The sequence below is a fragment of the Triticum aestivum genome, chromosome 5D (genome assembly GCF_018294505.1).
Source record: "Triticum aestivum cultivar Chinese Spring chromosome 5D, IWGSC CS RefSeq v2.1, whole genome shotgun sequence".
Taxonomy (NCBI): Eukaryota; Viridiplantae; Streptophyta; class Magnoliopsida; order Poales; family Poaceae; genus Triticum; species Triticum aestivum.
In genome coordinates, this window is record NC_057808.1 from 512,713,184 (window position 1) to 512,737,492 (window position 24,309).

At 45.0% G+C, this 24,309-nt stretch overlaps 1 protein-coding gene, 2 long non-coding RNA genes and 3 other non-coding genes across 13 annotated transcripts; all 6 read left to right on the forward strand.

The window, feature by feature from the left end:
• The first annotated feature begins 450 nt into the window (after positions 1-450).
• Positions 451-2,405, forward strand: LOC123123345 (uncharacterized). Its single transcript, XM_044543838.1, has one exon. It carries the CDS (start codon positions 1,158-1,160, stop codon positions 2,034-2,036), a length of 879 nt encoding a protein of 292 aa, XP_044399773.1. The 5' UTR covers positions 451-1,157; the 3' UTR covers positions 2,037-2,405.
• Positions 2,406-2,530: 125 nt separating this feature from the next.
• LOC123123346 (uncharacterized) lies at positions 2,531-16,732 on the forward strand. Of its 8 annotated transcripts, XR_006460586.1 has the most exons (15): positions 2,531-2,763; positions 3,999-4,060; positions 4,657-4,735; positions 4,935-5,532; positions 5,611-5,717; positions 8,025-8,117; positions 8,289-8,345; positions 8,419-8,485; positions 8,570-8,612; positions 8,698-8,734; positions 8,814-8,920; positions 11,632-11,711; positions 11,819-13,410; positions 13,493-13,599; positions 16,212-16,732. It is a non-coding gene; the product is annotated as an uncharacterized lncRNA (long non-coding RNA). The 8 variants fall into 8 exon arrangements; XR_006460585.1 differs by having other exon boundaries at positions 8,419-8,612; XR_006460584.1 differs by having other exon boundaries at positions 8,419-8,734.
• LOC123126475 (small nucleolar RNA U3) lies at positions 6,174-6,394 on the forward strand. The gene has a single exon (XR_006461718.1). It is a non-coding gene; the product is annotated as a small nucleolar RNA U3 (small nucleolar RNA).
• Positions 15,011-15,230, forward strand: LOC123126471 (small nucleolar RNA U3). The gene has a single exon (XR_006461714.1). It is a non-coding gene; the product is annotated as a small nucleolar RNA U3 (small nucleolar RNA).
• A 2,094-nt stretch (positions 16,733-18,826) lies between the features above and the next one.
• LOC123123347 (uncharacterized) lies at positions 18,827-20,912 on the forward strand. Its single transcript, XR_006460592.1, has 3 exons — positions 18,827-18,953; positions 19,050-19,142; positions 20,180-20,912. It is a non-coding gene; the product is annotated as an uncharacterized lncRNA (long non-coding RNA).
• On the forward strand, positions 19,532-19,751 carry LOC123126474 (small nucleolar RNA U3). The gene has a single exon (XR_006461717.1). It is a non-coding gene; the product is annotated as a small nucleolar RNA U3 (small nucleolar RNA).
• Positions 20,913-24,309: the final 3,397 nt, after the last annotated feature.

The window sequence follows — 24,309 nt, forward strand, 5'->3', positions numbered from 1 at the left end:
AGAAAAGAAAAAGAACATCAAGAGATGGGGGCAGGGCAGGGCAGGCGTGCATGGAGTAAACACTGACTGCATTCGCTGTAGCAGGGTACAGACTCGAGTCATTTTGCACTGTAATGCATGTGAACTTGTCCTCCTCCCACAACTCCCAATCAATTTTTCATGGCAAAAGGCAGTAGACAGACTCTACTCACCTCAAGAGAGGGGCAAAAACCCAAGAGAAAGTACTCCACCACACACAAGAGAGGGCCAAAATCTTTTTGGACAGTTGCAAGCAGCAAATTGGCATGAGAGACAATTGTCTCCACGTACCTCAGGAATCTCTCGCCTCACCCTCATTCAGCCCACCGATCCAGATATCATCCAACGCCAGTAAGAAAAAAGATCAGAAACTACCTCCAGCCAGTGCTAACTGAAACTGTACTGTAGTGGCACGCAAGCAAAAGAAACCATGGGCAATGGCAGCAGTTACAAAAGGGAGAGAGAGAGAGTGGCAATGGCATGGCACCTGCTCCTCCCTCCGTCCTCCACCGTGAGTGAGTTGGCTGGCTGACAGTGAGCGCTGCGTGCTGCGTTGCGTTGTTATCTGGTAGGGCTGCCCCCATTGATTTGATCCCCCGGGCCTTTTGTCTCTTTCCTTTCCTTTCCCCCCTCACCACTGCCTACTACTACTTGTTCTCACTTCTTGGCTGCTGCTTCTGCTTGCTTCCTCGCTCCTCCCACCTCCCCTCCCCCTCCTCTGGCCGCTAGCTAGCTAGATACTGCAGTGGTTGCAGCTTGGCTTTGGCTTTGGTTGCTTGCTTGCTGGTGCTCTCCCCACTCCAGCTTGCTCCCCTCTCCCATGCGGCTTCTGCGGTGAAGGTGGGAGCTTCGGGCCGACCTTGATTGCGGTTGAAGAGGGCGGGGAAGCTTGCTGCCGGATCGATTGGGGCGCTTGCTTTCCGGGCGGTGCCGCTTTCGGCAGTAAAGGCGGGGGGATCTTGCGCCCACCTGCCGCCGGATCGAGAAATCCCCTGCGGCAGCGGTCCGTATAGCCGCGGGCAGGAGGGTGCCGCGCGCCGCCGCTCCCCCTGTCCGGCATTGCGGGGAGCTCCGCCGGGCTCTGAGCGGGGGCCGCACGCACGCAGGGTGTTTGCTGAAAAGCGCGGCGCGGGCGAGCCATGAGGGACTTCCCGTCCTGCTTCGGGGAGAGCGGCGTCCAGATCGCGGACGCGGCCTCCTCCTCCAGCAGCGCCGGCAAGGGCGCGGCGCAGAACCTGGTCACCTGCCTCTACCAGACGCAGCTCGCCGGCCGGCCCTGCGTCGTCTCCGTCACCTGGAGCAAGAGCCTCATGGGGCAGGGCCTCAGCGTCGCCGTCGACGCCCTCTCCGGCCAGAGCCTCTGCAAGGCGGACATCAAGCCCTGGCTCTTCTCCAAGAAGAAGGGCTCCAAGACCCTCGACGCCGACGGCGCCAAGGTCGACATCTTCTGGGACCTCTCCGCCGCCAGGTTCGGCGCCGGGCCGGAGCCGCTGGAGGGCTTCTACGTCGCGCTGCTCTTCGACCTCGAGCTCGCCCTCCTGCTCGGCGACATGAAGAAGGACGCCTACCGCAAGACCGGCGCCAACCGCCCGGCGCTCAACGCCGCCTTCGTCGCCAGGAAGGAGCACATCTACGGCAAGAAGATTTACTCCGCCAAGGCGCAGTTCTGCGACAATGGCCAGTTCCACGACCTGGTGATAGAGTGCGACACCGTCGGCCTCAAGGACCCGTGCCTCGAGATGCGCATCGACAAGAAGCCGGTGATGCAGGTGAAGAGGCTGGCATGGAAGTTCAGGGGAAACCAGACGATCCTCGTCGACGGCCTGCCGGTGGAGGTGTTCTGGGACGTCCACAGCTGGCTCTTCGGGCCGACGACGACGAGCAACGCCGTGTTCATGTTCCAGACATGCCAGGCGCCCGAGAAGTCGATGCCGTGGTCGTACTCGCAGATTTTTAGGGAGTCTCAGCTGCAGGGCCTCGGCTTCTCGCTCATCCTACATGCATGGAAGATTGAGTAGGTGCTTGCAGACCATAAGTTGCTTCTGCGGCCGCCTCCTTCCCAGTGCTAACAAGATGTTCCATTCAGTGTCTGTCTCTTCTTCCGAGTGCTATGGGAAGCTCCAATATATGTTCTTTCAATTTATTCTATTCCTTTTCGGTTTCGCCGTCTTCATAAACGATGTGTTTGAATTGCCTGGCAAGTTCCAGTGATATCCCAGTCTGTTTTTGTCATCTCTTCCCCTCCCCTGTGTTTGTGCCTCAAGTGAGATCGGTTCCAATGCTCCAAGTAGTTGAACTATGGCAATGTTCTAAGAAAGAATGCTGTCATGTGTGTATACTGAAAGTTCAGATTTATAATTTTTGTTTATGGTAACAGCATTGTCTGATGATTGTTCTCCCGCTTCCTTTGTTCCCTGATGATCAGTACTCCCTCTGTAAATAAATATAAGAGCGTTTAGATCACTACTTTAGTGATCTAAACGCTCTTATATTTCTTTACGGAGGGAGTAACAAATATTATCACAACGTAACTTTGGTCCATGTGCAAAAGTGGTGGTTTTAAGGAATCAAAGACACATGGATTGCTTGAGCATCAAGTCTGTTACATTGATGACAGTCCTTTTTGTGCTTATCTGTAGATATATCTGAATATGCCCATATTTTGCAGGAGACAGATCATCTTACTGAGGATCATGGAGTCCAGTGCTACAACTTACTGAAGATTACCATATTCTGTGCAATTTGGTTGGTACCATTTTTATAAATCTCCCAAAATGATCATCTTGTTACTTCCCTTTTGTGATTTCTTGGCGCTCTCCTGAAGTACTTTTCTTATTTCTTTTAGTCATCTGCATTGTGTGGTTAGCCAATAAGGTGGGTGCAGCTCTACTTTTCTTTTTCTAAATGAGGAGGTTGCATTGACATCGCCACATCGGCTATGATGATCAATGGAATTAAGCAGCCTTTCCGCTTGCTGGACCACTTCAGCTCTGATGTTTGACATATTATTAATAGAGTATTATCCTGAATCATACACAGTACATTCAAATCAGAGAGCCTGATTTTTCTTTCTCTCTTTCTGATAAGGACACCACTTTATATCTTCTTTTCCTGCTTGCATTTTGTAATTATCTTGATTGCATTTAATTCACTTGATGCTTCCATTCCAACAGAAAATTTTAGGTTCATCAATCGCTTTATACAGGCTATTTTTTTTGAAACTTCAGTCAAAATCATGGGCCTCTGAAACGGCGAGTACTATTGAACCAGGCTAGACATGAATTAACTATGCTGTAGGTTGGCATTTGGTTTTCATTGGTTTGTTTATATGGATATTGTAAAGATACTCTTTTGGGGTTTGTTGTATCGCTCTCTACTCTGTGTGCAGCCAAACCTAGATAGACTCGAGTGGTTAACATAAATTGGGCTGCAAAGCTTCCTTCTTTTTAGCTACCTTGTTTCATCTGTCTGAATCAACCTCAAACTTATCAATTCATTCTTTTAAATTGAAATAGAGCCTTTATAACCAGATTTATTTAACATGCACTGAGACCATTCCATATGGATAGTTTTTGGTGGCTAAACGACTTGCTGACGATTTGCTTCTTTTGGATACAGTGTGCTGTTTGTTAGTTCCTGTCGATGCATTTGGGGATTTATTGTAGCTACAATTTGGTTAGTTGCAAATATATTTGAAGCTTTATAACAGTTTGCATTTGTAGTGAATGCAGACAAAGTATATGGCCTTCCTGAATGGCGAATATGGCTCTGCTTGACTTTGCATGTGTGTGTAATGAATCATCATTTCATTGCAAGCATATGACATTCAGAAAAAAATGTGATTCGCTCTGCCACAGATTGCAGTGTGTTTTACATCCTGGGAATGCATGGTTTTATGCTCTGGCTTCGCCCTGTTTTGCATCATGACGTCTATAAGCACCTGTTTTACTAGATGAAGTGAATCAATTCTTCATTTGTAGGTCACTGAGCAAGACACATAATTGCAACCACAATCCGTGTCCAAAATGGTCTGCATAAACAGGTAAAGGCAACTGGCAAAGACAGAGTTATAGTTTCTGCTGGTACTGCTCTCCTTCTTTAGACTATTTGGAAAACAAGAAATAAATCATTCCCTGCAGATCCTACTAATGTTATTTTTTCTTGGTGCTCTCTGCTGGACTCATGGACTGCTGTAGAATGAGTGGAAAGCGCTTTGCTCTAAACTTATGGTTCATTTTTCTTAGTTACCACACAGGCGATGAGATGTTTTCATTCTTTTTCCTGACATAAGTACTTGCACATTTTTGTGGTAGTACGAAGGTTATCTCTAGGGGGTACGATAGACCATCTACTGTATAACCGATGAAATGCACATTAGTGTATTCTTACTATTTACATGCCTCAATCAATGCTTCATTCTGCTAATTTTGTTCTTGCTACAGATAAAATTTTAGTTAATGAGTTCTGCCATAGATATGTAACATGTTTGCTCTTTGTAGTTGTTCAAGTCAGAAATATAATGCCCCGGCCATGCAACAGAATTATTCCTTCAGTTTTCTTTTGATACTGAGTATTAGCACAAGATGTGATTGTTATTAGTCGTCTAATCATTGTTCCTGTAACCTCGTAACTTTGCAGATATGCCGAGCACTTGCTTATATACATAATTAATTATATTGTCATCTGCCACCATGATATCAAACCACAGAACATTCTTGTGAGATTTTTAACCTCCTTTTCTATGCTTATTAATATGTTGCGCTGTTGTGCTTTACATATCTTCTGTAAAATCCTGCGGAATTTTTTGGCTAGTTGAGCTTTCTTTACATCTGGAAGAACATTTACTAATCAAATTTGAATAACCACTACTCCTAGGAGTAATACATTTTACTAACCTAGTAAGCTTTCCACTGTAGGTTAACCTACATAACATGAGCTCAAAATCTGAATCTGTGATTTTGGCAGTGCAAAAGTCTTGGTAAGTTATCTTCTATAATAAGGTAGAAATTTAAATGCTTGAGTACTGCTGGTTTTGAAAAGAACATGCTAAACTTTCTTGATAAGAACAAAAAAAAGGGTGTGCACTTATGCTAGTAACCTACCCAGAATGATGATTTCTAAATTGTTTTCAAAGTAATGCTTTGCATATATCTCCTACATTTACTCAAGATATTACCGAGCAGCAGAACTATATTTGGTGCAACTGAATGTACTACTGCCATTATTTTGTTGTGGTTTTGTTCACTGCAGACTGAATATCTGCTCTGTCATGGCAGAACTGCTTCCCCCATAGGTTTTTTCATTCATGCATATAGTCTTTTACTCCCTCCGTCTCCAAATAAGTGTTGCTGATTTAGTAAAACATTAGTACAAAGTTGTACTAAATCAACGACGCTTATTTTGGGACGGAGGGAGTATTTTACTCTCTAGCTTGTTCTCACAGTGTTCATCCATCCATGCAGCCTCTTTTTCCTGGGGGAAAGTGGAGTTGATCAACCGGTTGTGATTACCAAGGTGAAATCTTGCAGTATGACATTTGAAACTGTTTTCTCCTGCGACCTGCATTCTTTACAATGACATGTTCGGTCATAGTGCGTCGCAGGTCTTGGGGTACTCCAACCAGGGAAGAGATCAAGAGCATGAATCCAAACTACACGTTGTTCAAGTTCCCGCAAATTAAGGCTCATCCATGGCACAAGGTAATGTGTGCATATTATCAAGTGCATGACGTTTTTTTTAATTTGTCCAAAAATGCTGCACGGGTACGTTTGTAATTAGTGATTGGGTGTTGTTTAATCAAAGCGTGAACTAATACAATACTGAAAAAACAATTTATAGTTTCTCAGATATTCCCGCCAAAATAAGCATTCCTCAGATTCTTAACAAAAAGGAAAATGAATTACAACGGACAAAAATGGAAAGTTGATGCAATGGAAAAAAAGGGCCAGACGTGATAGATGTTTCTCAGATGGGCCGGGCTCTGTCTGTGTTTCCAGCAGGCAGCAGCGCAACCTCGGGCAGCACCCAACCCACGAGTCCTTCTGAAAGCTCCCACCGAGGGGGAGCTGCGTGGCTGCACTCCTAACATTAGTCCCACCTCGCCAGTTTAAGGGGAGCGGAACCAGCTTATAACCCAAGGCGCAGCAGATGGTAGCACGACCTTACTTGAACAGGATCTGTTCTATAGGCTCGTACCGCTGCATCCTTTACCAATAAGGAGGCAAGCACTTCAGTCTGGTTGATGCATTCTGACCTCTGAGCCAGAGCGTGATTAACGGCCAGGATTCCCCTGATGGTGGGCAATCCACGGCTGTAGAGGATCGTTCCTGCCTTGCTCATGCCTGTGCAGGGTGGCCCAGATGTTGTCTGACAGACTACAACATCTTTTTTGCCTTGTGCTCGTTTTTTTAGTCTCTTTTTCAGTCTCTCATTCTACATTCAGTCAGACTGCAGTTGTATCTGTGATCAGTGATCTACCTGCAGTTCGTTCCTCCAAATCACCAACGGAAATCTCACTGTTTTTACTACTCCCTCCATTCCTAAATATAAGTCATTTTAGACATTTCAAATGGACTACAAGATACGGATGTATGTAGACATATTTTAAAGTGTAGATTCACTCATTTTGCTCCGTATGTAGTCACTTGTGATTCTGACCTCTGAGCCAGAGCGTGATTAACGGCCAGGATTCCCCTGATGGTAGACATATTTTAAAGTGTAGATTTACTCATTTTGCTCCGTATGTAGTCACTTGTTGGAATCTATAGAAAGACTTACATTTGGGAACGGAGGGAGTACTTTTAACAGCAAAGAAAGTCACCAGTCGTAACTGCTAGCAGTTATTAACTTGCACTTGACCTTCTGGAGCACGACGGCCGGCTTGCCCGGCGGCGCGAGCTGCAGCTTGAGCACGCATCTGGCCTGGTACTTGCACTTGGTGTAGTGCGCTTGGCACCTCACCTCGCCCAACGGCGCCACCTCCACCTCGAACACCCCTGTAGCGTTCCCCTTTCTGAACTCAGCCACGCCGGCACTGCCTATCAAGTTAATGGAAATGGATGGAACTGAAGAGTAATTAAATATATGGAGGGAACGATAACTGAAGATTGAGGGATGAAAGACAGTGATAACTGAAGACGGAAGGAATGGGTAACAGTGGAAAACTAAGAATGAAGGACTGATCACCATCCACCCCTCGCTCTTATACTCCTTCAATGTCCCAAGACTGATGATAACTAGCACACACACACAAAAAAAAAATCTGAAGAACTAATGGCTGGATGACAAGAATGACAAGTGAAATGAGACACTAATTACTAAAACATAAAACTGAGAAGTGACCAGAAAAATAATGATTTGAGATGAATGAAGAATGAGAAGAAGGTCGAGATAAAGAAGACCGAAAATGAAGAATAATAAGAATACTAATGAAAAGACTAAAGACTGAAGATAACTAAGGTACTGAACAAGGAGAGAACAATGAATTAAGAAAAAAAGAGTGATGTGGCTAAAAAAGGAGAGTGAAATCTGAACAAAAGACTGTGGACTACACAGTTACCAGCTTTATGCACATATGCTAACTCCATTTTATCAAGAATCCTCGTAAAGTATGACAAGTTTTCTTTTTGGTGGTTGGTTCGCTTCTTTTGGACACAATGTGCTTTTTGTTAGTCCCTGACCATTCATTTGGGGATTTATTGTAGCTACAATTTCGTTAGTTGCAAATATATTTGAAGCTTTATAAAAGCTTGCATTTGTAGTGAATGCAGACAGGGTATATGGCCTCCCTGAATAGTGAATATGGCTCTGCTTGATTTTGCGTCTGTGTGTGTAATGAGTCATTATTTCGTTGCAAGCATATGTGCTTGGCAAAAAAAAAAAGTATGCGACTCACTCTGCCACAGATTTGCAGTGTATTTTATGCTCTGGCTTCGCCCTGTTTGACATCATGACGTCTATAAGCACCCTGTTTTACTAGATGAAGTGACTCAATTCTTCATTTACAGGAGACCGAGCCAGATGTGGTTGCAGATTCGGGTGCTGAAGATGGTCACATATTTGCAAGCACAATCCGTGGCCAAAATGGTCTGCCTAAACAGGTAAAGGCAACTGGCAAAGACAGAGTTATTGTTTCTGCCGGTGCTGCTGGCCTTCTGTGGCCTACTTGGAAAACAAGAAATAAATCTTGTTTCCAAGGTGTATTCTATGGAGATCCTACTTATGTTATTTTTTCTTTGTACCCTCTGCTGGATTTGTGGCCTGTCCTGTAGAAAAGAGGGGTGCAGGTGCCAAACATGCCGCGTCAGGTGTCTAGGAAGCTTAACCAAGTAACACGCGAAATCTTCAGTCATGAGTGAGATTTCAAAATTGTTTTGAAAGTAATGCTTTGCATATATGCAGGTCCAGTGAGAGCTGAATATCTCCTACATTTGCACAAGATATTACAGAGCACCAGAACTGATATTAGGTTCCCGCAAAAAAAAAAAGAACTGATATTAGGTGCAACTGAATATACTGCTGACATGGATTTGTTCTTTTTTTTTTACGGCAGACTGAATATCTGCTATGTCACAGCAGAACTGCTTCTCGGGCAGGTTTTATTCATGCATATAGTCTTTCATTTTCTTTCTAGCTTGTTCTCAAAATATTTATCCATTCACACATCCTCTTTTTTCCTAGGGAAAGTGGAGTTGATCAGTTGGTTGAGCTTATCAAGGTGAAATCCTGTACTATGATATTTGAAACTGTTTTCTCCCGCGACCTGCATTCTTTGCAATGACATTGTTGACTCATAGTGCGTCGCAGGTCTTGGGATACTCCAACAAGGGAAGAGATCAAGTGCATAAACCCAAACTACACGAAGTTCGAGTTCTCCTGAATTAAGACTCGTCCGTGGCACAAGGTAATGTGCATATATTGTGTTTGTCATGCAAAATTGCCTGGTCTGCACAATTGGTGTTCTAGTTGGCGCATACTTTTGGAGCAGGGAGAGCTTTACCGTTGACTAGGATGCTGATAAACTTTGATAAAATTCTCGAAACAGGCTTTCGCCCCACTTTATATATAAAGCAACAACACAGTACAATAAATGGCTGGACGATACAATGTAGTGAGAAAGCCCTCTTACAAAGCAGATAGAAAGATATAACAAAAAGGCCAAAGCTAGCCTAACACCTCGTCTAGGCCCGACCGACGACGTCAAAACTCCATGGCAACGCCCCCAGGAGGGTGACGGCGTAATGCGTTGGCGCTGCCGAGTCTGAGAACAGACAAGGGTTTTCACTAGAGCCTTGGCACATGGACGAGACCCACGACTACGTCTTCAAGAAGATAATGACACCTGCGGGTGCCACCGGTGCCGGCGCCAAGTGTTAAGCTTTCGCTCGGGAACTCGCCAAACTCACTAGGAGGCGCCTCGATCACCACCACAATGAGAGTTAGGCCAACCCCACCAGACATGGGTATCAACAGAGGAGGCTAGAGCCTTCGCCACTACACCCTTGCCGCCCCACACGGCCAAGAGGTGAAGGCACCAGCGCCACCACGGGAGCCTGCCGGAAAGCCCATCATGGATCCCGCCATCCGGGGCCGCTGCCTCGGCATCCCCAAACAACTCAACACCGACGCCAAAACACGTGCCCGCCACCCCAACCAAGCCACAAGCCTCCACCTCGACATGGACAGAGAGGGCTCGGAGCACGCGCAGGAGAGCAACCAGCCCCAAGCAGAAGGACCAAGTCCAACCCCTGCTCCGCCGGCCAGCCGCGTCACCCAAGACGTCCTGGTGGCCCAAACTGTGAGAAAATCAACGCTCATCAATTTAGAGTTTCTCAGTTTTTTTTAGCAGACGAGAGTCTCAGTTAATCCGGCCAAAAAAAGCCTTCCTCAAATACTTGACAAAAAGGAAAATAAATTACAACGAACAAACATTGAAAAGCAGATGCCACGAGAAAGAAAAGAAAAGGCCACACGAGACAGATGTTTCTCAGATGGGCCAGACTCTGTGTATCCAGCAGGCAGGAGCCCGACCTCACGGGCCAGCAGCCCAGCACGCACGAGTCAGTCCTTCTAAGCTCCCACCGAGAGGGGGCGCTGCTGCAGTGCTGCGCAGCTGCACGCCTAACATTAGTCCCACCTCGCCAGTTTGCGGTCTGGTTGATGCATTCTGACCTCTGGGCCAGAGCGTGATTAACGGCCAGGATTCCTCTGATGGGTGCAATCCACGGCTGTAGAGGATCGTTCCTGCCTTGCTCATATGCCTGTGCAGGGCGGCCCAGATGTTGTCTGACAGACTACAAATCTTTTTTTTCCCCTTCTTGCACTTGACTTTCTGGAACACGACGTCTGCTGGCACGAGCTGCAGCTTGAGCGCGCACTGCCACCTCGAACAACCCCGTCGCCTATCAGAAAATGAACATGGATGAAGAGTAATCAAATATATACAGAGGGAACGATGTTAATATTTCTGTTTATAAACTTGGTCAAAGTTTATAAAGTTTGACTTTGACCAAAGCTAATACGCAGACTAAATAAAAACGGAGGGAGTATCAAGCAGCCTTTCCGCTTGCTGGACCACTTCAGCTGTGATGTTTGACATATTAAATAGCGTATTATCCTGAATCATACACAGTACATTCAAATCAGAGAGCCTGATTTCTCTCTCTCTCTCTCTCTCTGATAGGGACACCACTTTATATCTTCTTTTCCTGTTTGCATTTTGTAATTATCCTTATTGCATTTAATTCACTTGATGCTTCCATTCCAACAGAAAATATCAATCGCTTTATACAGGATCTTTTGTTGAAACTTCAGTCAAAATCATGGGCCTCTGAAACAGGCCGATTACTATTAAACCAGACTAGACAAGACATGAATTAACTATACTGTAGGTTGGCATTTGCTTATCATTGATTTGTTTATATGGATATTATAGAGAAAAAAAACTCTTTGGGATTTTCTGTGTTGCTCTCTACTCTGTGTGCAGTCAAGAACCTAGACAAACTTGAGTGGAGCATTTTGTGGGTTAACATAAATTGGGCTGCAAAACTGCCTTCTTTTTGGCTACCTTGCTTCATCTGTCTGAATCAAGCTTAAGCTTATCGATTTCAGTCTTTTAAATTAAAATAGAGCCTTCATTACCAGATCTACTTAACCTGCACTGGACCATTCCACATGGACAATGTTTGGTGGTCAAGTAACTTGCTGATGGTTCGCTTCTTTTGGGCACAACGTGCTGTTTGTCAGTCCTGGTCGATTCATTTGGGCATTTAGTGTAGCTAAGATTTGGTTAGTTGCAAAAATATTTGAAGCTTTATAGAAGCTTTCATTTGTAGTGAATGCAGACAGTATATGCCTCCCTGGATATGGCCCTGCTTGAATTTTAATATTTGTAATGAATCATTATTTCGTTGCAACCATATGTGATTCGCAAAAAAACAAAAACTAGATTTGCAGTGAGTTTTACATCTTGGGAATGCATGGTTTTATGCTCTGGCTTCGCGCTGTTATGGCTCATGTATATTCACAGAAAGCCTAGGGGAAATTGTTGATCAACTTTGCACCTCGTTTCTAGATGAAGTGACTCAATTCTTCATTTGCTGGACACTGAGCCAGATGTGGTTGCAGATCCTGGTGCTGAAGCTGGTCACATAACTGCTACCACAATCTGTCGCCGAAATGGTCTGCCCAAACAGGTATCGGTTGTGAAGCAAAATTTGCTGATATGGTGGTTAATGAAATAGTCAGTCAGTTACATTGCTGAACATGTGGTTGGAACTGGTTCTTCTGGGTTGTTTTTCAGGTAGACTTCTGAGTTCTGACATTTGCGTTGTCTGAACTGGTCTATGCTCAACTGATTGTCGAAGGCATATAACCTGTTATTGTCAACTCTTCAGGCCAAATGTCGAGAAACGGGTTCCCATAAAAAAAGGTTCTCCAAAACAAGCGATACAAAAACAGGGAATTGCAAATTAGGCATATGCTTGATCATCCTAACATTGTTGGTCTTAAGCATTACTTCTTTTTAACCACCGAAAGGGATGAGCTTTATCACATTCTTGTCCTTGAGTTTGTTCCAGAGACAGTAAACCGGATGCTAGATTGTACAACAGAATGAATCACTCAAAGAGTGCCCCTAATTTATGTCAAACTATACACTTATTATGTCTGACATGACTTGGCAGTTACTTTTTTGAACGATGTTATGCTTTGCACAATTGTCCTCCATCTTTAATGTTCTACAAAAACTTTTTAATAATCTTTGCACTAGGCATACTTGTTACCAAAATTATCTACATGCTGTCATGTGGAGCTCGTGGTACATAATTTTCTTGGTTACCAAATACCGAGTACATTCGTATATGATATGTTCCCTGCTTAGTTGCATCACTTTTTTGTCCCCATTCCTGCTCTACTCTAAACTTATGTTCCAATAGTTGAATACTGTATTGGGACCTATCTACAAGTCTCAGGTTAGTTATTCACATTGATGGTTTCACTAACAATCTAAAATAAATTCTGAGAAATTCAAACATACAACTGATCCAGCCTGTCCGTTCTACTGTGTTTGGATATATGTTCTAGTGCTCCCTCCGATCCAAATTAATTGAAGCAGCTTTAGTAAAGTTGTACTAAGGCTGCGTTAATTAATTTGCATCGGAGGGAGTATAACTTTCTTCTTGTATGTTTAGTTAATCATAAGGTCCCATTTTCTTACTACCTCCGTCCCTAAATATATGGCATATAAATTCTGTCAAAAAGTCAATGCTTTCTAAGTTTGACCAAGTATATATACAAAAATATGACGATAAACAATACCAAATCAAAATCAACATATCCACCATTAGATACATTTTCATATAATCTACTTATTCAAATTGTGATAGTTGACATTTTCTTCTATATATTTGGTCAACTTAGAAAGAATTGACTTTTGGACTGAATTTATACGTATCATTTGGGGACAGAGGGAGTAGTACATATTCACACAGGTAAGTCCTTTTTTTCCTGAGATAAGTATTTGCACATTTTTGTGGTAGTGCAGACACGATAGACCATCTACTGTATGCTTCAGCTAATTCTTAATTCTGCTGATTTTGTTCTTACTACAGATAAAATTTAGTTAATGAGTTGTGCCATACATCTGTAATCTGTTTGGTCTTTGTAGTTGTTTAAGTCAGAAATATAAGGTCCCGGCCATGCAACAGAAATTTTCCTTCAGTTATTTTTTGATATGATTGTTATAATCATCGTCTAATCATTGTTCCTGTAATCTCATAACTTTGCGGATATGCCAAGCATTTGCTTATATACATAATTGTGTTGGCATTTTCTTATACGCAGCCTCCTTTTCCTGGGTAAAGCGGAGTTGATCAACCGGTTGTGATTATCAAGGTGATATCTTGCAGTATGACAGTTGAAACTGTTTTCTCCTGCAACCTGTATGTATTCTTTAGAATGACATGTTCAGTCACAGTGCCTTGCAGGTCTTGGGATACTCCAACAAGACAAGAGATCAAGTGCATGAGTCCAAACTACACAGAGTTCAAGTTCCCGTGAATTAAGGCTCATCCATGGCACAAGGTAATATGCATATATTATGAGTTTTTTTTAGTATGTCCAAAAATGCTGCACGGGCATGTTGTTTAATCTAGCATGAACTAATATGAGTGCTGAAAAAACAATTTAGAGTTTCTCAGAAATTCCCGCCAAGAAATTCCTCAGATATTTAACAAAAAAGGAAAATTAATTGCAGCGAACAAAAATGAAAAGCTGATGCAACCTAAAAGAAAAGAAAAGGCCACATGAGACAGATGTTTCTCAGATGGGCCGGGTTCTTTGTGTCCAGCAAGCAGCAGCCAAACCTCACGGGCCAGCACCCACGAGGGTAGCTCCTATACGGCGCTGCAGGCGCCCGTTCGCGCTCCTGGCGCCTGCAGCGCCCCGTGTTGGCCGGCCCACGAAACATGCAGACCAGCGAACGCAAAAAAACTTAACAAAAAAACGCAAGAAAAATTGCTCTCTACCGGTTTCGCACTCACCATCTCCAGTTCAGGTACAGGTGCCACAAGCCACACGAGCTAAACGCCGTATGTGATTAGTAACAGAGGCAGATACTTAATATAAGGACGCAGCGCTATGTTATTGCACAGAACAATTCATCTAATTGAAAGAAGTTCACTAATTCGAGAAAAAAGTTCATAAATTTGAAAAAGTTCACTAATTCCAGAAAAGTTAACAAATTTAAAAAAGTTCACAAGTTTGAAAAAAGTTCATGAAAATTTTGAAAAAGTTCATGAAATATAAAATGGTTCATGAAAATTTTAAAAAGTTCATCGATTTTCGAAAAGAGCTCATACATTTGAAAAAAGTTCATCGATTTTCATGAAAGTTCATGAGTTTTGAAAAAAAGTTCACGAGTTTTAAAAAAAGTTCATTGATTTTGATAAAATTCGTCGAACTAGAAAAAAGTTCATCGAATTGGAAAATAGTTCATCGATTTTACCAAATAAAATAGCGAAAATGACAAAAGTTCGCGCATTTATCATTTATCAAAAAGTGTACGAATAAAGAAAGAAAAAAGAAAAAACCAAACGAAATCATTCGAAAAGACTGTAAGTTAATGAACTCAAAAGAAGGTAATGTGTCAAGCCTGATGGAGGTGGCTCGGTGGTTATTGCGGTGTTCTTGAAACTAGCAGGTCGGTTGTTCGAATCCTGCAAACATCACTTTTTTTTTCGGTTTATCAAAACGAGAACACAGTTAAAATGGGCCGGCCCAGCTCGCGGTAGGTGTTGTTGCGCTGCAGGCGCCCGTTAACAAAATGCACGTTAACCGGCGCCTGCAGCGCCAAATAGGATTTGCCACCCACGAGTCCTTCTAAGCTCACACAGAGGGGGCGCTGCTGCGTAGCTGCACGCCCAACATTAGTCCCACCTCGCCAGTTTAAGGGGAGCGGAACCAGCTTATAAGCCGAGACGCGGCAAAAGGTAGCACGACCTTACTTGAACAGGATCTGTTCTATAGGCTCGTACCGCTGCATCCTTTACCAATAAGGAGGCAAGCACTTCAGTCTGGTTGATGCATTCTGACCTCTGGGCCAGAGCGTGATTAACGGCCAGGATTTCCCTGATGGGGCAATCCGACGGTTGTAGAGGATCGTTCCTGCTTGGCTCATGCCTGTGCAGGGTGGCCCAGAGGTTGTCTGACAGACTAAAAATCATTTTTGCCCTCTTTTTCCGGAACACACCCTCTCGTTCTGTGCATTGTCTGGCTGTCTTCGGTTTCATTTTTGGACACTTTTAACCACGTAATCCATTTGCAAAACACACATCTGAAAAATATCTGTGATATACTCATGATGTAACGGTGGCAACTACAGCCGAACAAATCAATGGTTCTTTTTTTTAGGGGACAAATCAATGGTTCTGTCAGACTGCAGTTGTCTCTGTAATCTGTATCTGCCAGAGCGACCTTGCACTTGGCTTTATGGAACACGACGTACGCCGCGGCGCGAGCTGCAGCTTGAGTGCACATCTGGTCTGGAACTTGCACTTGGTGTAATGCGCCTGGTAGATGACCTCGCCCGACAGCACCACCTCCACCTCGAACAACCCGTCGCTTCTCCTTCCTGAACTCGGCCACGTTGGCGTCGCCTATCAGATAATGAACACGGATGGACCTGAAGAGTAATCAAATATATACAGAGGAATAATAACTGAAGACTGTGGGATGTGAGACAAAGATAACTGGCAAGTTTTTTCCTTTTCGGTCTTGCCATCTTCATAAACAATGTGTTTGAATTGTCTGGCAAGTTCCAGTGATATTCCAGTCTGTTTTTGTCATCTGTTCGCCTCCCCTGTGTTTGTGCCTTAAGTGAGATCGGTTCCAATGCTCCAAGTAGTTGGAACTATGGCAATGCTCTAAAAAAGAATGTTGTCATGATGTACGGTATACTGAAAGTTCAGATTTATATTTCTTGTTCATGCTACAGTATTGTTTAATGTTTGTTCTCCCCCTTTGTTCCCTCGTGATCAGTAACAAATATTTATCATAATGTAACTTTGATCCATGTACAAAAGTGGAGGTTTTATGGAATCAAGACACATGGAATGCTTGAGCATCAAGTCTGTTACATTGATGACAGTTCTTTCTGTGCTTATATGTAGATATCTGAATATGCCCATCTTTTGCAGGAGACAGATCATCTTACTGAGGGTCATGGACTTCAGATGCTACAACTTTCTGAAGATTACCATATTCTGTGCAATTTGGTTGGTAATGTCTTACATTTGTTTAAAGCGGGAGTACCATTTTATGGATCTCCAAAAATGATCATCTTGTGACTTTCCTTTCTGTGGTTTCTTGGTGCTCTCTTGCAGTACTTTCCTTATTTCTTTTAGTCATCCGCATTGTGTGGCTAGCCAGTAAGGTGGTTGCAGCTCTACTTTTTTTTTCTAAGTCAGGAGGTTGCATTGACATCGGCTATGATGATAGAAGGAATTAAGCAGCCTTTCCACTTGCTGGACCACTTCAGCTCTGATGTTTGACATATTAAATAACATATTATCCCCGGTTACTTTATATATTCGCGGAGCCTGATTTTCTCACCTCTCCGATAAGGATGCTACTTTATATATTCTTTTCCTGTTTGCATTTTGTAGTTATCTTGATTGCATTTAATTCGTTTGATGCTTCCATTCCAACAGAAGGTTTCAGGGTCATCAATCACGTTATACTTTTTTTTTTGAAACCGCAGTCAAATCACAGGCCTCTGAAGCAGGCCAAGTACTATTAAACCAGGCTGCATATGAGTTAATTATGCTGTAGGTTGGCATTTGCTTATCATCGATTTGTTTCGTACTTTAAAAAAAAAGGAGGATGTACCTCCGGCCTCTGCATCTGGACGATGCATGCAGCCATATTATTAATTATTCACAAAGACCATACAAGTTGATACATCAATAAGCCTGAAGTTGCCATCTTGGCAACGCTGTTGCTACTCCTATCCCCTCGATGAAGGTGTGCCGAATGTCCGGGCCTAATACCAAACAGACATCGCACCAAAGCCTAACATCTAAAGCCGGGTGTCCCATCCAAGCCACTACCTGGATTGGGTCCCACCCTGGTCTGGCACACTCCCAGTGAGCACCGCACGCTGCAAGGGCCGTCACCTCCATCATCCCTCGGTCCATCCTCAGAGCAAAAATGATGTACCGAACTTGCCAGGCCTGTCTGCCATCAACGCCACCATGACGCCAGACAGCTTCCTCCTCCTGCACACGTCCATCCAGACACATCCGTCGTCGAGAATCAGCTACACCATGCCGCCAATACTCGTCGTCGTCGACACGGTAGATCCAACGCCGCTCCACCTGCCGACCTCCACACCGTCGCCGCTGCAGGAACTGCCATGTAGAGCCCACCACCCACAGTACCTCTCCCCCGAACACCCAAGCCTCCCAAGACGGCGCCTCCATGGAGGACACGACGCTAAGGGCGCCGCCGCCGCCCAATCCAAGACGGATTTTGGACTTTCGTCCGGGAGTGGGTCAGAGGTGGATAGGAGGGGACCTCGGCTTCGCCTCCAAGGAGGGTAACGACGCTAAAGCCGTCGCTGATGCCGGGTCGAGCTAGCCCACCAAAGTTTCCTCCGGTCCCCAACCTGTACCACCAACCTCTGTTTGCTCTGGATCTGGCCACAAACCGAGAAACGAAACCATCCGGAAAGAAAGCACCATGGGGCGACTCTAGTGCAGATCCGTCCAAGCTCAAGATCCAGAGAATCCAACTTGGGCAACGACGAGTACCACCACCCCGCACTGGCCGCCGGCGTCCAAGCGAAAGATCTGACCCGAACGCGACGGCTCACGCGGCCACCAGCTCCTAGCGCTCCCGCAGCCGCCAATCCGTGCTGCAAACGTGGACTCCAGCCATCGGCGCGTCGTGCACGCCGCCGCCAGGATCCGCCTGCAGCGCCGCCGAACCCCACGGTAGTCCGGCGCCACTTCACGCACAGGCCGTCCCGTGCCAGCCAGATCGCGCGTAGGGGAGAAATACCCCGCCGCCGCCCTTGCCGGCCAGGCTTTGCCCGGCGGCCCTACTGGTGGCGGCGAGGGTGAGGGAGGCAGGGGAGAGACGCCCGACGGCGGCGGCGGCGGCTAGGGTTTCCCCCTGGCCGCCCATGGGGGCGGACGAGGGGGTTACGATTTGTTTCGTATGAATATTGTAAAGAAAAAAAAAACTCTTTGGGGTTCGCTGTTATACTCTGTACCCTGTGTGCAGCCAAACCTAGAGAGACTTTTTTTTTTAGAACCAAACCTAGACAGACTTGAGTGGAGCATTGTGTCTGTTAACAGCTGCAAAGCTGCCTTCTTTGACAGACTTGAGTGGAGCATTGTGTCTGTTAACATAAATTGGGCTGCAAAGCTGCCTTCTTTTTCGCTCCCTTATTTCATCTGTCTGAATCAAGGTTAAGCTTATCGATTGAGTCTTTTAAAATGAAATAGAGCCATCATAACCAGATTTATTTAACCTGCACTGGGACCATTTCATATGGATAGTTCTTGGTGGTTAAATGACCCCCTGATGGCTCGCTTCTTTTGCACACAATGTGCTGTTTGCTAGTCCCTGTCGATTCATTTGGGGATGTATTGTAGCTACAATATGGTTAGTTGCAAGTATATTTGAAGCTTTATAAAAGCTTGCATGTGTAGTGAATGCAGACAGTATATGGCCTCCCTGGATATGGTTCTGCTTGATTGTGTGTGTGTGTAATGAATCATTATTTCGTTGCACAAGATGTGATTGTTATAAGTCGTCGTCTAATTATTGTTCCTGTAATCTCGTAACTTTGCAGATATGCCGAGCATTTGCTTAGGTACATAATTGTGTTGGCAAGGTGAAATGGAGTTGATCAGCCAGTCGAGATTATCAAGGTGAAATCTTGCACTCCGGTACTATGACATTTGGAACTGTTTTCTCCTGCGAACTGCATTCTTTTGAATGGCATGTTCAGTCACAGTGCCTTGCAGGTCTTGGGGTGCTCCAACAAGGGAAGAGATCAAGTGCATGAATCCAAACTACACGGAGTTCAAGTTCCCGTAATTTAAGGCGCGTGGCACAAGGTAATGTGCCATGCACAATTTCTGTTCTAGTAGTTGGCGCATACTTTCGGAACAGAGAGAGCTTTAACACTGACAAGTGTGCTGATAAACTGCGAGAAATTAAGGCTCGTCAAACAATTTAGAGTTTCTCAGATATCCCCGCCAAGAAAAGCATTCCTTTTCTTTAGGGGAAGAAAAGCATTCCTCAGATAGATGTTTCTCAGATGGGCCGGGCTTGTGTATTAGGCAGGCAGCAGCCCAACCTCAAGGGCCAGCACAGCGCACCCGCGAGACCTTCTAAAAGCTCCCAGGGGGTGCTGTTGCGCAGCTGCACGCCCAACATTAGTCCCACCTCGCCAGTTTAAGGGGAGCGGAACCAGCTTATAAGCCGAGACGCGGCAAAAGGTAGCACGACCTTACTTGAACAGGATCTGTTCTATAGGCTCGTACCGCTGCATCCTTTACCAATAAGGAGGCAAGCACTTCAGTCTGGTTGATGCATTCTGACCTCTGGGCCAGAGCGTGATTAACGGCCAGGATTTCCCTGATGGGGCAATCCGACGGTTGTAGAGGATCGTTCCTGCTTGGCCCCTGCCTGTGCAGGGTGGCCCAGAGGTTGTCTGACAGACTACAAAATCATTTTTGCCTTGTGCTCGTTTTCATTTTTGACAGACTACATCCAGTCTCCTATACAGTCTGCGTTTCCATTTTTAGACAGTTTTAACCACATACTCTATTTGCAATCCCACATCTAAAATTATCTATGACATGGGTATATAGCTCATAATATAACAGCGGCAGAACATCTGAAGAACTAATGGCTGGATGACAAGAATGACAAGTGAAATGAGACACTGATAACTAAAACACAAGAATGAGAAGTGACCAGAAAATTAATAATTTGGGATCAATGAAGAACGAGAAGGCTGAGGAAAAAGAAGACCAGAAGATGATCTGCCTTATTATACACACAAAGCCTAGGAAAAATTGTTGATCAAGTTTGTACCTTGTTTCTAGATGAAGTGACTCAATTCTTCATTTGCTGGACACTGAGCCAGATAAGGTTGCAGATTCTGGTGCTGAAGTTGGTCACATAATTGCAACCACAATCCTTGGCCGAAATGGTCTGCCTAAACAGGTAAACGCAAAGCTACATTAATCTCTACAATCCACATTGTGGCTGTGAAGCAAAATTTGCTGATATGGCGGTTAATGAAATAGTCTGTCAGGGAAACTTCTGATGATAACTTCTGTCAGGGAAACTTCTTTTGGGGTTGTATTTCAGGGAACTGGTTCTTTTGGGGTTGTATTTCAGGGAAACTTCTGGCCTTTGTGTTTTCTAAACTGGCCTCTATGGTCAACTGATTGTCGAAGGCATATAACCTGTTATTGTCAACTCTTCCGGCCAAACGTCGAGAAACAGGAGAAGTTGTTGCCATAGAAAAGATTCTTCAAGATAACTGGTACAAAAACAGGGAATTGTAAATTATGCATATGCTTGACCATCCTGACATTGTCGGTCTTAAGCATTACCTATTTTTAACCACTAAAGTGGATGGGTTTTATCTTAATCTTGTCCTTGAGTTCGTTCCAGAGCCAGTAAACCGGATGGAAAGATAGTACAACAGAATGAATCAAAGAGTGCCCCTCATTTATGACTCGGCAGTTCTTTTACTGAACGATGTTATGCTTTACTGTTACACAATTGTCCTCCATCTCCACTTTTTTACAAAAAACTATTTAGTGTTAATATTTGCACTAGGAATACATGTTACCAAAATTACTACATGCTGTCATGTGGAGCTCATGCTACAGAATTTTCTTGGTTGCTAAATACATCAGTATGTGATATGTTCCCTATTTAGTTGCAGCACTTTTTTGTCCTCAGCCCTGCTCTAAACTTATGTTCCAATAGTTGAGTACTGTATTGGGACCTTTCTACAAGTTTCAGATTAGAGGCTTCACTAACAATCTAAAATGAATTCTGAGACATTCAAGCATACAGCTGAGCCAGTCTGTCAGTTCTACTGTCTTTGGATTTATTTTTTAGTACAACTTTCTTCTTGTATGTTTAGTTAACTGTAAGGTGCTATTTTCTTAGTATATATTATTATCACAAAGGCGATGAGATGCTATCATTTTTTTCCGAGATAAGTATTTGCACATTTTTGTGATAGTATGAAGCTTTATCTCTAGGGACTGCGATAGTATTACGGATGAATTGCACATTAGTGCATCCTTATTATTATATGCTTTAACTAATGCGTAATTCTGCTGATTTTGTTCTTGCTACAGATAAAATTTTAGTTAGGGAGTTCTCCATACATCTGTAATCTGTCTGCTCTTTATAGTTGTTGTTATGACCGGCGTCACTTATAGCCGGAGAAGGCCCAATGGGCGCGTCTAGTTAGGGGCTTAGCCCAACTTATCTTATTTTTATTAGCAGCAAGGATTATATAAACAGTTGTAAGGCCACCTTTTGGAATTAAGCAATAAGTCATAACTATTGCCCGGCTCCCCTTAGGAGCCGGAACCCTAAACCCTAGCCGCCTCTCTCACCGCCGCCGCCTCCTCCTCACGCGATCACGGCGCCGTCGCGCCGCCGGCCGCGCCCAAGCCCTCGTCATCCGTCCTTCCACCCCTACAACCTACGGTCTAGGCCTGGTAGGACCCTAGCTCCTATCAATCTGGTATCAGGTAGCTCTGGTTCGATCATGTCCATGCCGCAGCCCACCCCGTGTCTCCCGCTGCCGACCACCTCGTCGCCCCCGATGACCACCACGGCCGGCGCCCTGCCCCTGCCAGCGTCGGTCTCCTCCGTCGCGCCCGCCCCCACCGTCCTCACCCCGAAGGAGGTGTCCGGGGCACTTCGGGATCTCGCCCAGGCGGTTCAGGGCATCCGGTTGTACCTGGCCGGGCCCTACGGGCCGCAACCGGGCCGTCGTCACTGCCGTGGCAGCCGCCGCCCCCTAGCGGCCTCCGCCGCGTCCGTTGGGCAGCTGTAGCTGCCGCCGCCACCACCTGCCAGCTCCGGGCCGGCCCTTACCGCGGCGGGGCACCGATCCACCAAGTCAGGTTTCCCCTCGCCGTCACCGTTACCGGCCTGGGTGGCCGGGACTTCGCAGCCGGTCTACACGACGGTTTCGGGGCCGCCGCACGTCCAGCCGCCGCCGGCGCCACCCCTGCAGTACGGCGGGCCCTCCAGCTTCGCCGGCCCTTACGCTGGCCTCGACGGTCCTCCGTTCCACGGGGGAGGGGGGGCTCTGATGACCCACAAGTATAGGGGATCAATTGTAGCTTTTTTGATAAGTAAGAGTGTCGAACCCAACGAGGAGCAGAAGGAAATGACAAGTAGTTTTCAGTAAGGTAACGTCTGCAAGTGCTAAAATTGTAAGTAGCAGAGTAGTTTGATAGCAAGATAATTTGTAACGAGCAAGTAACGGTAGTAATAACAAAAGTGCAGCAAGGTAGCCCAATCCTTTTGAGGCAAATGACAGGCCAAAACGGTCTCTTATGATAAGCAAAGCGTTCTTGAGGGTACACGGGAATTTTTCATCTAGTCACTTTCATCATGTTGGTTGGGTTTGTGTTCGCTACTTTGATGATTTGATATGTGGGTGGACCGGTGCTTAGGTGTTGTTCTTACTTGAACAAACCTCCTACCTATGATTAACCCTCCCGCAAGCATACGCAACTACGAGAAAAGTATTAAGAATAAATTCTAACCATAGCATTAAACTTTTGGATCCAATCGGTCCATTACGAAATAACGCATAAACTGGGGTTTAAGCTTCTGCCACTCTCGCAACCCATCATCTAATTGTTACTCCACAATGCATTAAATAGCATAATGGATCTGAACATATAATCTTCCACCAAATAAACCATATAGTAATCAACTACAAGATGTAATCAACACTACTAGTCACCCACAAGCACCAATCTATAGTTTCGGTAACAAGATTGAACACAAGAGATGAACTAGGGTTTGAGAGGAGATGGTGCTGTTGAAGATGTTGATGAAGATTGCCCTCCCCAAGATGCGAGAGCTGTTGGTGATGATGATGACGATGATTTCCCCCTCTGGGAGGGAAGTTCCCCCGGCGGAATCGCTCCGCCGGAGGGCAAAAGTGCTCATGCCCAAGTTCCGCCTCGAGACGGCGGCGCTCCGTCGCGAAAGTCCCCTCCTTATTTTTTCTAGGTCAAAATCACTTATATACCCGAAGATGGGCACCGGAGGTGGGCCGAGGGGGCCACAACCCACCAGGGCGCGCCTGGGGGGCCTGACGCGCCCAGGTGGGTTGTGCCCACCTGGTGGCCCTCCTCTGGTGTTTATTGGCTCCAGTATTTCTTAAATATTCCATAAAAAAATCTCCTTGAAGTTTCAGCTCATTTGGAGTTGTGCAGAATAGGTGGCCTGGCGTAGCTTTTCCAGGTCTAGATTTCTGATAACCCACAAGTATAGGAGATCACAACCGTTTTCGAGGGTAGAGTATTCAACCCAAATTTATTGATTCGACACAAGGGGAGCCAAATAATATTCTCAAGTATTAGTAGTTGAGTTGTCAATTCAGCCACACCTGGATAACTTAATATCTGCAGCAAAGTATTTAGTAGCAAAGTAGTATGGAAGTAACGGTAACGGTGGCAAAAGTAATAGTAGCAGTTTTGTAGTAAATGTAACAGTGGCAACGGTGAATTAACTAAGCAAAGAACAATATGTGAAAAGCTCGTAGGCATTGGATCGATGATGGATAATTATGTCGGATGCGATTCCTCATGCAATAGTTATAACATAGGGTGACACAGAACTAGCTCTAATTCATCAATGTAATGTAGGCATGTATTCCGAATATAGTCATACATGCTTATGGAAAAGAACTTGCATGACATCTTTTGTCCTACCCTCCCGTGGCAGCGGGGTCCTATTGGAAACTAAGGGATATTAAGGCCTCCTTTTAATAGAGTACCGGACCAAAGCATTAACACTTAGTGAATTCATGAACTCCTAAAACTACGATCATCACCGGTAGTGGTCCCGATTATTGTCACTTCGGGGTTAACGGATCATAACACATAATAGGTGACTATAGACTTGCAAGATAGGATCAAGAACTCACATATATTCATGAAAACATAATAGGTTCAGATCTGAAATCATGGCACTCGGGCCCTAGTGACAAGCATT